The sequence below is a fragment of the Papio anubis genome, chromosome 10, assembly GCF_008728515.1.
Source record: "Papio anubis isolate 15944 chromosome 10, Panubis1.0, whole genome shotgun sequence".
NCBI lineage: Eukaryota > Metazoa > Chordata > Mammalia > Primates > Cercopithecidae > Papio > Papio anubis.
In genome coordinates this window covers 75,080,981-75,095,814 of record NC_044985.1, presented here as the reverse complement: position 1 = coordinate 75,095,814, position 14,834 = coordinate 75,080,981, and the positions used below count along the sequence as shown (strand labels likewise).

General features: G+C 39.1%; 1 protein-coding gene across 11 annotated transcripts in view; it reads right to left on the bottom strand.

The window, feature by feature from the left end:
* The window catches only part of MYO1B (myosin IB), a 181,348-nt gene that overhangs the window by 67,842 nt on the left and 98,672 nt on the right, over positions 1 to 14,834 (bottom strand). For all 11 annotated transcript variants that reach the window (XM_003907741.5, XM_021924386.2, XM_021924385.2 and 8 more), the window contains 2 exons: positions 11,439 to 11,485; positions 7,504 to 7,567 (listed from right to left, as the gene is read on the bottom strand). In XM_003907741.5, coding sequence (XP_003907790.1) covers positions 7,504 to 7,567; positions 11,439 to 11,485 — 111 coding nt within the window. The remainder of the gene's footprint in view (positions 1 to 7,503; positions 7,568 to 11,438; positions 11,486 to 14,834) is intronic.

Here is a 14,834-nt window from a genome sequence, read left to right as displayed (position 1 = left end):
TCTGATTATGAACTTATGTTTACTTACTTATTGGGATATATATTCTAAAATCTATTCTATACTTTTTCTGAAAACAGACAACATAACCCTCAAGATTGACAACTAGGAAGGTTCACTCACGACAAATCTTAAAGATTAAAAAAATGGGGCAAATGTCTTCTTCCAAATCATTCATTCACTTTGTATGTATACTATAGTAAATGAAAAAAGATATGAACATCGACCTCAGGGCTCCGACAGCCGTGGTCTCACATGATTCTCTATCTATTTGCAGGTTTGCTTTGAGGGATCTAAAGCATCTAGCATGCCATGACATTACAATTCTTCCCCCACTTCCACCGCACTTTGCAGCATTTTAAGAAATCAACTTCAAAGTTTTCACTCAAAAGTCAGTATCCTGAAGTTATAAAATCAGCATTAAAGATAGCTAGACATATTGCATTAAAGTTCTGAAAGGGTTTCCAGTGTTTGTACAGGAAAAATTAACTTGGGCTCTAAAGCACTAAGAAAAACGTAGCTTATTATATACCTAATTACTGTTTTTTATTAGGATTTTGTTATATACATATAGAATATATGTATTTTGACAACAGATTGTTTTCTGATGCAAATTTAATGTTCATCTAATAATTGAAAATTTGTTCATGAATGTATCTGAATCTAAAATTCTAGACCCAATCCTGAAATAAAAGTAATGAAATATCTGGTCCTTACTATCTTGATTTACTACCCTAATAAACACAGATTAATGAATTAATTAATTAATCTGAGGTTAATTTAGATATATTTCAACATCTGGCTTCTTCAATATTTGTATATAGTCTCATTTCATGATAAATAGTCTTTCTTCATGACAAACGTATTTTGTAAAAAGAACAACAAAGTAAAACTGAGATAAAGGGAAAGCATCTACTTTCATATAAAGGAACCCATTACGAAGTCACAGCACTGCTCTTTTGAAATTTTAGTATTTCAGTTGTATTGCTACAGATACTTCACAAACAATGATTGACTATTTCTGTCTTCTTCAGGAGCTTTAAAACTCAAAACTAAAAAAAAAAAAAAAAAAAAAAAAAAAAAACAAAAGGCTCAGCCTTGTATGTATTAGAAATTAGGCAATGTATTGACTTAGTTTTTGATTTGTGACCTTAAAAAGGCAGATTAAAAACAGATACTTTATTAAGGAATATCCACTCACTACTGAGAACTGACCCATAGACAGGGAGTCTTCTATTTCACCTCAGTACATATATTCCCAGAAAACTGATCAGAGTTTCCTTTAGGAAGCGTTCTAACAGGCAGTTTCATGCCTTTTATTGATGACTTTCCATCAATAAAATCAAATATATGATATAAAAGGAAGAACAAAGCTGTAAATCTCAAACAATTTAAAAGAGTAAAACCACGTTCCATACAAAACGGCATGAATGCAGCACACACACAGATTAAACAATGTGCCACGAGACAGACGGACATAAAGGTATAAGCCAATTGTGTCATAAATTCAAAAGAAATGTGAAAAAACAAAGCAATCCAGAGTAATCTGTTCCATCCTCCATCTCCATTGTGAGGAGGGTGGCCGTTTCCTTTTGCTTTATGTTTCCATGTGGAAGGATCTCCTTAGAGTAACTCCCGCAGCCTGCTGGCCCCTTACTCACTCCTCCTCAGGACAAGAAAAAAGACTTTGCTGAGCAGTGAGGTTTGCAGAAGAAAGGGCCATGCACAGAGGGCTTAGCTCTCTGGGTTCCCTACACTGTGCACACATCTGGCTCTACTCCTCAGTGCTAAAAGACAGATGGGGCAATGCACACAAGGAGAGGCCAGCAGTTGCTTAATATTGTCAATCACTGCCTCACTACCAAAGTGCCAAAGGACTACTAACACACCTACTTGGGTGATAAACCAAAAGACACTTTCCTCAACCTTGCCTTTAACAGTAATAAAGCCACTTCTTCTCCAGCTTGATTCTTGTGCCTATTTGACAAGTGCTTCCAAACTGGGTGAGGGAAAGGATATATTATCAATCACACCCCTGTATCGATTAGTTTTTGCTGCATAACAAATCACCCAAAACTCAGCAGCTTAAAACAATACCATTTATTAGCTCATGATCATGAGTGTCAGCTGGATATTTCCGGCCTGAGCCAACTTGGCTCATCTCTGCTGGGCTTGCTCACGGGTTGGTTGTCTGCTGGCAGACTGGCTGGCAGCCATCTGGGCTAAGACGTCCTCACTCCTATGTCTAGCAGTTCATTCCATGTGTCTCTCCTCGTCCAGCAGACTAACCCAGGCTCATTTGCATGATGGTGATAGTAAATTCCCAAGATCAGCAAGAGAGGACAAACTCCAATACATCAACAATCCTCAAGTATCTGGTTGTGCTGTATTTGCTAACTGTTCCATTGATCAAAATACATCTCCCAGCCAAGCCTTGAGTAAATGAGAGAGGGGACTCATCAAGGATGTGGACACAGGGTGAGAAATTACTGTGCTATTTCTGAAAACGATCTATCAGACAGTGGCTGTCTAAAATAAAATGATTACAAATTGTTTGACACTCTTTCTGTTGAGAGGTATGATCTGTGTCTCTGCCCCTGAAACTGTGCAAGCTACTGCCCACTGTGACTACACAGAGTACAGCAGAAGTGGCATGCCATATGCTTTCCCAGACTACTTCAGGCTTCCTCCTCACCCTCTTAGAACACAGGTTGCCAGGATGTTACTTTCCTCTCCAAACCTAGTTATAATACTGTGAAACACCCAAACTTGTTGTACTCTTAAGTTTGAGGTTGTAGGGGGCAGGGGTTGTCAGGCAGTACAGCAAGAATAACCGGAACATAGACCAATCACAGCGTTTGCCTCCCTTCATAATTAGCCGAATTTTTTTTTTGTCAAGCTGAACAAAGTCAGTACCAGGAGAAGTCTGACTACCAATAATTTTGTTTGCCTTTCTGGGATTTAGGAAAAGTATTTATTTAGAAGTATTTTTAAATGATTAGCACAGAATATTCAGACAAAATTTTTTTTTTTTTTTTTTTGAGACGGAGTCTGGCTCTGTCGCCTGGGCTGAAGTGCAGTGGCCGGATCTCAGCTCACTGCAAGCTCCGCCTCCCGGGTTTATGCCATTCTCCTGACTCAGCCTCCCAAGTAGCTGAGACTACAGGCGCCCGCCACCTCGCCCGGCTAGTTTTTTTTTTTTTTTTTGTATTTTTTAGTAGAGATGGGGTTTCACAGTGTTAGCCAGGATGGTCTCGATCTCCTGACCTCGTGATCCGCCCGTCTCGGCCTCCCAAAGTGCTGGGATTACAGGCTTGAGCCACCGCGCCCAGCTCAGACAAAATTTTCTAATAAAGCAGAAGCTTTATTTCTCAAAAAAACTCTCAACTGTACATAATTACTTCTGTGATCATTAATTCATCCAACAAATATATATAAGGTGTTCAACACTATTTTTTTTTTTTTTTGAGACGGAGTCTTGCTCTGTCACCCAGGCTGGAGTGCAGTGGTGCAATTTCGGCTCACTGCAACCTCCACCTCCCAAGTTCAAGTGATTCTCCTGCCTCAGCCTCTTGAGTGGCTGGAATTACAGGCACGTGCCGCCATGTACAGCTAATTTTTGTATTTTTAGTAGAGTCGGGTTTCACCATGTTGGTCAGGCTGGTCTCGAACTCCTGGCCTCGTGATCTGCCCGCCTTGGCCTCCCAAAGTGCTGGGATTACAGGCGTTGAGCCATGGTACCCAGCCTATGTTCGACGCTATTTTAGTTGCTGGTCATTTAGTAATGAACCAGGCTAAGGCTCTGTCCCTACAGAGCATGTATTTGATGAAAGGCTAGAGACAACAAACAAATAACTATACTGAAAAAAGCAAATATTTATTGAGTGTTCACTATGTACCAGGCACTACTACAAGTGCTTTAGATACTAATACCTAAGCTACACCTCAAGACAACCTATGCAATTGGTCCTATAGTTATTCTCATTTCAAAATGAAGAAATGGAGGCACAGAGAATGAAGTAATTTGCTGTCTTTTGTTTAGACACTGGAAACCACATGATAAACCAACAAGAGTTGCAAAAGTAGGCTCATGGGCATGCCCCAAATAATGGACAAGGAAAAAAGAGCCTGCCTTTATATGCACTTACACACCTACTGTGTCAGGTATTACACTAGGCTCTTGACATGGTAATGTGAACAAGACAACCTCTCTCGTCCATAGTTCGCTCAGGTATATGCACATCTGAAATAACAGTTTCTTCATAGCGTATATTTCTCTGTGCTATTCTTCTTTTAGAAGATAGAATCCCTGCAACTTGTACCATATGTTCTCCACTGTCTAAACTGCCACCAAATGCCCGTGATATTAATTTTAAAAATTGGTTTCCAAAAGCTTCCAGTTCACAACACCAGATGTAAAATCCCCAAATACAAAAACATAAATATTATCAGACCAACAAACCTTAACAAAGTAGGAGAAGTATCATTTTACATTACCTAAACATTTGTATGTGTTTCTATATTTTATCTTCTCTATTGAAGCAAATGTTTTACCATCTTCTGTTTTAATACCTCTCTTAAAGACACTAACCTTAGGGATACGTAGTTTTCAAGTGAGTTCCAGACTTAATTTGTCTCTTTTACAAAAAGAGAGAGAAGTTACTGGGCTTTCTTTTCCTTTCCACTTCCTGGGTACACAATTGGCTCAAGGGATACTGTGCCTTTTTCAAGGTAAGAGTTTTTGCCAATGACAATCTATGCTTTCACTAGGCAGCTGCTAGAAAAGGAGGCAAAATATACTTCCTACAAAATGGCAAATTTTGTCTTCTTTTCTACGCTACAAGAAGCCACCTTTTAGCTTCTTTAGTTTGGAGAGAACACAAGATGGTATATCCATTGCTTTAAACTCCCTTCTGCCAGAAGGCAGCAGCTCCCAATGACCACCTATGAGTCAGTTCTCTACACAAGATGAAATTTCCTGCTCTTACCACTAATGTACTCCTTTTCTCTCCAAAGCAAAGGATACTCTTAAATACCAGGGTGTTCCCACTACCACAAATTCCAATATAATTTCACTGTGGGAAAAAATGGTAACAAACACCATATGAAATCCATTCATGAAGATATATTATTCTTAATTGGAAAAGAACTGAGTGTTTAATATTTATTCTCCACGGATACTGCAAGAATCAGGGGACAAGACATTTGTGCTTAGAACTTAAACTTCAAAATTTAAAACCAAAGTTGTTTTCTTATCCTTATAATAAAGTTATCCTGAATTATTTTCCTAAAATCCTCAAGAGTAATATTGATTAAATCATTCCAAAATGTTCAGCTGTAAGTTCTGTAATGAAAACAATATTAAACCTACTCTCATTTTTTAAAAGTGTTTTATTAATTTTATAGCTAGAGTTAATTTGTCTTGTAAAAAGAAAGCACTAAAGACTCATGAGTTATCATTCAGACTAAATACTAATCATTCCTTAAAATGGTGATCTTAAAACTGAGGCACACCACTAGCTGGATAGCTCTGATCAGCTGCCATATACTGTAAAAGGAGTTTTCCTAACAACTTTGGCAGGGGTTATAATCATTTACCTTTGGTTATATCATACATAGTTTGCATGAGTACTTTTATTCCCATATTTTGTGTATGAAATCATTTAACTTAAGTAGCACTATCCCATTCAACTTCAATTCATATTAAAACTTTCTCTTCAAGGCATTTCTCTAATAATTAAACATTCTTATAAAAACGGACAATCCCAACACATGGCATACAAAAGTGTGTAGTTGGGCAAACTAAAATGGAAACTTTATTTATTTATTTTTCAGATGGGATCTCACTCTGTCACCTGAGGCTGGAGCACAGTGGCTCAACCTCGGCTCACCGTAACCTCCGGCTCCCAGGCTCAAGTGATTTTCCTACCTCAACCTCCTGTGCTGGGACCACAGGCATGCGCCATCACATCTGGCTAATTTTTCGTATTTTTGGTAGAGACGGGGTTTCACATGTTGACCAGGCTGGTCTCAAACTGATGAGCTCAGGTGATCCCCCCCGCCTCAGCCTCCCAAAGTGCTGGGATTACAGGCGTGAGCCACTGCGCCCAGCCAGAAATTAAATTATTTAAGAACTACAGAATGCTGGAAATGGGAAGAACCATGGAATTCATCCAATTCAACCCTATCATTTTAAAGGTGAGAAACCTCGAGCCCTAGATGGTTACTCTCTGAATCATGATTTTAATTTTTTTTTTTACATCAGCTGCATAGTTTGACCAAATTAACTAAATAATAATTTTCAAAGGGCATTCTTCTGCTAGGGCTAGTCAGGAAGATCTCAGTGGCATCGGAGAGTGCCAGGATTCTGGGCTACCCATCTCCTCTTCAACCAGATCAGGTCTCATTTCACCGGTACCATCTTTGGGGTTCAGCATAACATTTCCTTTGAAGACGAAATGCCACTGTTATAAGAAAAATAAATGTGCACACTTTGGATACTTCAGTCAACTCTTTTTTTTTTTCTTTCTTTTTTTAGGTCTAAACATAATTTTTTTCATTCTAACAATCCCAATAGCACCATGGGATGGTGAGGCAGGCAGGGGTAGGAAGAGGTTCAGATCTATGGTCCTCAAAAAACCTAGAGGACTCAAGAGGATAACTAGACTGTGGCTGGGGTGCACAAAGCCCTGAGTCATCATCTTACATTTTCCAAACTAATCAACCATGAGTCAAGAGGAGCAGGGACATCAGGGTTGTGCCGTGGGCGCCACAGCTCCCAAGCACTGACAGCACTGTCATTTTTATCAGAGACACTGAAAACGCCGTGTGGCGCTCATATACCCACTTTAGAAAACTCTGCACCTAGGCTAGTATGAGCAGACCTCATCTGACTGTTTTTCTTGTTGTTGTTGTTTAGTTTCTTTTACCTTTCACATAGAATATTTCACTTCCACAGTCAAAAATCATGTCTAAAGAAAGTTAAAAAAAACCTGTTTTACCTAACAAGTGTATCACATTCCAATCACTTAAATACACCGGAAGAGAAGCAACATTTCTCAAAGTAAGACTGAAGTACAGGTCTACTCCTTTTATTGAATAAATATTACTCCAAAAGTTATTAATTTAAAACCAATTATTTATATTTTGCTTTTTTATCATAAACATTTTGTTAAAGAAAATAACCCTTAGAGGATCTTTTTTCATACAGGATTCCCTTAAAGACCTACAGGATTTTAAAAAGACCTATAGATTATAGTAAGGCAAATATTTATTTAGCAAACTCCTAAAAAGTTTTTCCAAGGTAAAGATGTTAAGTGATCTTTAAAAATATTTATAAATTACATTATATTATAAAACAATCTGAAATGCAAAGCTTAAAGTTTAAAAATAAAGCAAGGAAACATATTCTTATGCCTCAAAGACACAAGTATCTAAACTATTCTACTATAAATACATGTTTTAGTATTCTGAACTTCTTTACAAGGACTCAAGAAAAATACTCACAGTTACTTATTACTCCTCCTAGCGGATCGCCTTTAAAGTCAAATTCAATATCCATATATTTGCCCTGCCAAAGAAAGATTTTGTGAATTTTCTAGTTCATCTCAAAATACTCACTCAGTGTACTTCTTAGAGAATAGCAGACTAAGCCTTTATTTTTCTACATTTGTTTAAATGTAACTAAGAAAGACACAGTTTATATAACCAAGATGCAAAACAACATGCCTCCATAAATAATTCATACTAAATACCCCGTTAGTAAAAAAGCTAATATAACCCACTGCTAATTTAGGAACAAATCTTCTCAGCCACCATGTGACTTTTCCATTTCAGATTATCTTTCAAACTACTGGAGGATATGTACTCAATTCAAAAATGAAAACAGAAGAAAAAGAAGTCGTCTGTGTATATAGACTGGTTGGGAAGATAGTCTTTTTTTATTTGCAGAATATGTTTTAAGCCATTGCTAGGAACTTGAAACATATCAGTAAATGAAACGTTCAGAGATCTGTTTTTATAACGACTCAAATCAAATACAAGATTATGTGTTATGAACAGGTCAGAAGCACACTGATCATTATTCCTTTTTTTGGCTTTTCACCCAGATTATAATAGCAATATATAACACAGGGTTCATTTTACACTTTATAGACAGTATCTTAAACACACAGACACACACACGGAGTTTAATATTCTGATTGTTAAAGAACTGGTCTATAATTGCCTAAAGAGTAACAAGTATAACAGAGTAACTGTGACAGATGTTTCTTGTTTGGAAAAGTGTGTGTGGTTCTAATAAGTAAAGTCTTTAGTTTTGTTTCATATCCTAAGAATTACTTTAACTCATTAATTTTCAAATGAGGGTAAGGGAGAAGAAATACAATCACATGGAACTCAGTCAACAATGCAATTTGTGCCTTTGTATCAGCTTACGCATGCTCCTGCACTTTCTCTTTTTTCATCATCATGGGTCATCTACCCTTTTAGGTCTGCACTTATTCATAAGGATATGTCTGTCAACCACTTCTTTAAAGCTGAAGTAGGCACAAGCGAAAGCACGGCATGGCTCCTGCCTTCAAGGAGCTTACTGTCTAGTGGGGGAATTGAGACAAGTCAACCGGACACTCCAGTCTAGGAGGATATGTCCTACAGTGGGTCCTGGTGCTATGCCAAAGAAGCAGGAACAAAGGGAGAGTAGGAAATCTGCCCCACCTTAACTGCAAAGTATCAGCAGAAGTGAGGTGGGCAAGGAGGTGGGAGACCAGGAAGGAGTAGGCATTAAGAATTGGCAACCATGAGGATGAGTGGGAAACAAGGCTGGAGAGGGAAGTTGGAGCACATGATTACTTTGAGATATTCTCATCACAAAAAAGCCCTGTCCTTAAAGGCTCCTAAACAAGGATGTCATGATCAAACCTGCCTATTTACAAGATTTCCCTGGCTAGTATGGAATGAACAGGAAAGAAGCAAGAGTACATGTAGCTGACAGGAGGTGGCTACAGTGATTAGTGGAGAAATGTTTGTGGCTTTAAGTAGAAGAAGTCAAAGAGAAAAAGTAAACAGAATTGAGAGCTACCCGGAGAGTCACAGTAACAGGCCCAGGTTGGATGCAGGAGATGAGAGAGGATAACAAAAAAAATTCAGTCCTGTGGCCCAGGCCACTGAGTGGACAGGGAGGACCTCCAAGAAGGTGGGAGACCAAGGAGGCAAAGCAGCTACAAAGGAGGGGAAGAATGGTTACTCTGTCAAAGGAGTCAGAGGTTGACCACGTAAGAGGGGATCCTTTTGATAGAAGGTGGTCCCTGGCCACATGAGGCGACAGAATCTAGAGCCTAGGTAAAAGGAGCGTACATAGACATACGTATAGGCCAGGCACCAGGAAGCAGGATTAACTCAGTTTGAAGACCTGTATGATGACGATGGTGATTTCTGTGAAGTAGGCGTAACATCAAGAGCTGAGAGTAAAAAAATAGGAGGTTTGAGGAGAGTAGAATAAACACTGGAGAGAATGGAAAAGGATGCCAACCAGGGATAAACCAACTAGTGGCCAGCCCTGAGAATTCGGTTGATAGTGGAATGACATTCTTCCCACTAAGCCACTTCCTGATTACTAGCCAAAAGCTGGGTTCTGATCACGTTACTAGTCCACTCAGAAATAACTCATAGCTCAATTTGTCAAACTACAGCTGCTGTGGTGGGGGGGGGACCCTGTGAGGCATCTCCATGGGAACACTGGTTCAAAATGTGAGCTATGATGAGCAAGCATTAACTAGAACACGGCAGGGTCTATCAGACTACTCTGTGAAGAGGTCAAGGATTTCATTCCAGGTTAACTAGACCAACAAAGACTGGTTTGCAAGTCAAAGAAATTGCAATTTCCCCGGAGCACAAGTACATAAACCACTGTTATGTACAGTAGTAACTTTAAATACAGCAGAGTCCTGCTATAAAATTAAAACATAGGTATATTACTAGTCAAGTCACAGACCACAAAGCAAAGAAACTGCTAAAAACTGGGCATGAAATGATTTAGCCTATAATCAGGTATTAATCTCATATCCTAATACCCATGTTATAATAGGATTTCTCTGAAGTTACTTAATAAACCAAATCACCTGCCAAGCCTTTCACTAGATTTCAAATATCACTAAGAAGTAACAGCCTTTTAAGTAATATGGGTTTCTACATTTTTATGGTCTATAGACTAAATATATTTGCAAACATTAAATACTGTGTGTGCATATAATTTGCAAACAGCAAAAATAAAATCTGTATCACATAAAGGAGCGTGATCATTAGAATTACTTCTATCGCCCACACTTCACTTCTAATTCTATTTATGTAATGAGATTAGCCATGTTACCACAACAGGAAAAGGCATGGATCAAATCAGTTATAACAACTTAAGGGGCTAATCTGACGGAAAAAATTCACAGCCTTGGAATTAGGAACCTTATTTAGCCTGCCGTTTTCTAAACAATCAAAACTATCTCCACCTGAGGTCACTGTCCTGCCTTAAGCACAAAATAACCTTAAGGAGGAAAGAGCTAAATGGGATCTAAAAGAAGAAGGTGGAGAAAGGTCAGGAAGGGTCTCAAGTAAGAAGGCATAAAAGATCATCAAAATTGTCCCTGATGGCAATCAGTAATGTATGTGAGAAGACGGTTCATAAAACAAACGATCTTTTATTATAAAAATGTATACATCAATTTCAAAACACCACCATCAGACTCAACATTTCCTGCAGCTGCATTCAGGCAGCTGTGTCTCTGTAAAGGGCAGAGGCACCAAAGAGCATGGCCTGGCTGGAGGAGCCCACTGTGTCAACATGCAAGGCACAGGCCAGGGAGTAGTGGGGGATGAAGCTGGGAAGATGGACCCTGTCTAGCATTTTCCAACTCAATCAAGCTCAAAACACCAAACAGATTTGGTTTTTATTATTCAGTTCTACTCTACAGCCCCACACTCACCCCACACGCTTGCATTTGTTGCCAAGCCTATAGACTTCACCTCTATTTAATTTTAAAATACATCCCATCCTTTCTGGACCCACTAAATAAGGGACAAGGGCTACGGTGCACCCTAACCCTAAACTTGAGACCCAGTTTACCTTTCTCTTAATTTCTGATTCTTGATTTCTAAATACCAAACTCAGATAAGTAAAGTGTTACTCTAAATAGCCTCATTTAAATTGCTTATGGGATTTTATGATAGAAGACGTCAAGAAAACATGATAAAAATAGCTTGTTACTCCAAAAAGAATTCAAAAGGAAAATTCCAGAAACCAAGAGTCCTTATAGAACCTTGAGTCTTAATAGAGATGATGTTCCTCTTATTTTAAAAATGTGTGTATTAAGAAATATTAAACATCTACTGGTTGTTTAAACATACATGAGCTAAATATTAGTGTTAACACTTATGCTTATACAAATACTTACAAATCTAGAGGAGTTGTCATTCCTTACAGTTTTGGCATTTCCAAAAGCTAGTAGGAAAGAAACAGACGTATGGTTAAAAAAATAATAATAATCTCAAGCAGAAAGATAAAGCAAATACAGCATTTGAAATCTATGATTTCTGGAAAATACAACTTGTGGCAATGATATTTCTGTCCAAAACTTCCACAGAAATATACTTAACAGAAGTCTTAGTAAGTTGCTAAAGCTTCCATGTCTTACAAGTTCATAGAAAAAAATAAAATCATTCCTATGATTCATGGAATTCAAGTATTACTGTAAACTTAACCTTATCTAATTCAACACCTTTTAACACTTTTACAGACAGAGTAGTCAATTGAGTGACCAGGAAGCAAGGCTTCATGCTCTTCTAGGATTATCATCACTGAATAAGGTTATTTCAGGCCGGGCGCGGTGGCTCAAGCCTGTAATCCCAGCACTTTGGGAGGCCGAGACGGGCGGATCACGAGGTCAGGAGATCGAGACCATCCTGGCTAACACAGTGAAACCCCGTCTCTACTAAAAAATACAAAAAAAATAGCCGGGCGAGGTGGCGGGCGCCTGTAGTCCCAGCTATAGGGAGGCTGAGGCAGGAGAATGGCGTAAACCTGGGAGGCGGAGCTTGCAGTGAGCTGAGATCCGGCCACTGCACTCCAGCCTGGGCGACAGTGCGAGACTCCCTCTCAAAAAAAAAAAAAAAAAAAAAAAAAAGGTTATTTCAGAGATTACTTATCATTATCAAAGGCTTTATGGAACTTGAAGTTTCCAGATCATGGGGAAAGGCATGTGAACCTTTAAATTGTTTAATTAATTTTAAAATAAAGCTATTTAAATATTATTAATTATATAGCTCTGGAATATAGGAAGAGTAAGATATTTGGAAACAAGTCATTTCTAATAGGCTAAAAGTGCTTTCATCAGTTTATGTATATCAGACCTAGGTGAAACTTTCCAAACAACGAAGAGAAACAATTTGGCCCATAATGCAAAATAACAAATGTTCCAATCTTAGCTGCTTCCTGGAGACAAATCCCTCACAAGACTCCCTTTTAAATGAGGGCATTTAAGAACCCCAAGCTGACGCTGCCCCAGGCACAGTGCTCCTGTTTAACACAGGGAACAGCACGGAGTCATAGAGTAAAAGGATTGTTTCACCAAGCCTGTGCACAAGATAGGAGCAAATTAACCTGGGCCATGGTAGTAGAAGATTAAGCAGCCTAAACGTAAGTCGTATAAGTAGAGGAGATCCCTGTTTGATGCTCTGGAAGCCCCGCCCTGCCCATCTTTACCATTTCAAACTTTAATGTGCAAACTAATGACATGAGGCTAAAGTGCAGACTCAGGTTCAATGGGTCTGGGAAGGGGCATGAGATCCTCCATTTCTACCAAGTCTCCCACCTGCCCGGTCTATTACTGGGATCCAGGGCCCACACGGCAGCTAGCATGATAATGTGGTGAACAGAAATAAACTTTTGGGGTCAGAGGCTACGCATCAAATCTCTGGAGGTCTCCATAACTTCTTCAAATTAAACAGGGAGCAGATTAGACTACTGAGTGTTCAAATGAGACCTGTGGGCTAAAATCTGGACTGACTTTTGAAAGCAGTCACCTGATCAAGGAGAGAGGGTGTATGTTTACATATGTTAACTCTGGTAATTTAGCAGCCACACCTGATGCACTGTATTTTATATGGGGTTGCTTTTTTGTGTTTTTGATTCTTAAAAAAATAGTTGCTCAAGCTCGGTTAAGACAACATTTACAAAGTCAACACAGGCAAAGTTCTTTGCCTTAGAGATGCTGCTTGGGCTGAGTATGGTTTGGTAGGTCCCCGGCAGCAAATTCTGTCTTCAACAGAAGATGAGCTGAGATGCTATACAGAGTGAAGAAATCTGCACACTAAAAATATTCAAAAAAGGATGCTTGCTGGAGAGGTTCCCGTGCTCATCCCATGTCCACCACCAGTTAAAAGGCTTTCATGAATGCAACCTTGATAATGGTGTGTATTGACCTAGTTATCATGAAGACTATGACATTTCTTGTGTTTTCACAGGCTAGTCTTTTGTGGTGGGTGTGAACATGCAGGGCTGCCAAGTTAGCTAACTTGCACAGCCCCAAGTCCAACTAGAGATGTTGATGCATAAAGGACAGTTTATTGTGGCTTGAAGGTCAGGGGCAAGTGAAGGAATTGCTTCAAAGAAACTTTATTCAGGGTGCTATTTGCAAGCCATAAACCATCTTTTCATCAAACAAATCTGAGTTGCACATTACTAAACACAACCCTAAACACTAAAGTCTTTTATTGTGAGCCACAGAATAAAAAGCAAGTGTTCCATTATAGAACACTTGAGACACATTCCTCAATTGGCTTTTTTTAAGTTCATTGTTCTAAATGTTCATTTACAGTAGCAGCTCCAGCTAAAAAGTAAAGCATTCCCATAAAAGATAATGCATGCCCAGTGTAGACATTTCTTCCATTTCCTGCACTGGAGCCTAGTTCCAAATACCACTGAATAAAGAGCCAGATTCTGGTCACAGATGCAGGCTACAGCAATCTTCAGCATTTCTCCTTTACATCACAGCAGTCTTAAAATAAGCATATACAGAAATACAGCAAATGTATAGCACCCTAACTTAAAAGCAAAAGGCAATAAACAAAAAGCCAAATATTGGAAAAATAAAGTTGAGAGATACCGCTTTCCATAATAGCTTTGTTATTAAGATACTGAAATGGAGGAAAGATCAAAAACAGCATAATAGATGATTTGCCTTATTTCTCTCTTATGCTACTAACTGGGGATACAGATGCATGGTGTGTCCTTGTAATGGTGAAACTGAAGCATGGGAAGTGTGTCTTGGGGTCACAGTGAATACTCACTGTTCGGGAGCCTCTCTGAAAGGGCAGGAGAGGCTGAGCCTGAGTACAAACGACAACAGGGCAGGGTTTTAACCCTTCATACTGGGAAAAAGCAGTTCTGCTTTAATCCATGTTGAATCTCATCCTTCCATGACTTGGACCAAAAGATTCCACCAAACTACTTATCTAGGCTAGAGATTCTAATCGGGGTGGTTCTGACTCCCCAGGGGACATCTGACAATGTCTGGAGATACTTTCAACTGTAACAACTAGGGGCAGGAGTGCAACTGGCAGCTAACAGAGGTCAGAGGTGCACAGGACAGGCCATCCTACAATGCACAGGACATCCTCCCACAGCAACATGTAAGCAGTCCAACAGTGCTGAGGCTGAGACACCTTACTCCACCACAACAAATACGTGAAGTGACAGTAAAGACATGCTTACAAGATAAAGCATTTTTTTTTGAGACAGTCTCCCTTTGTCGCTTACAATATAAAACAAGTTTGCTTGTTTTTTTTCTTTC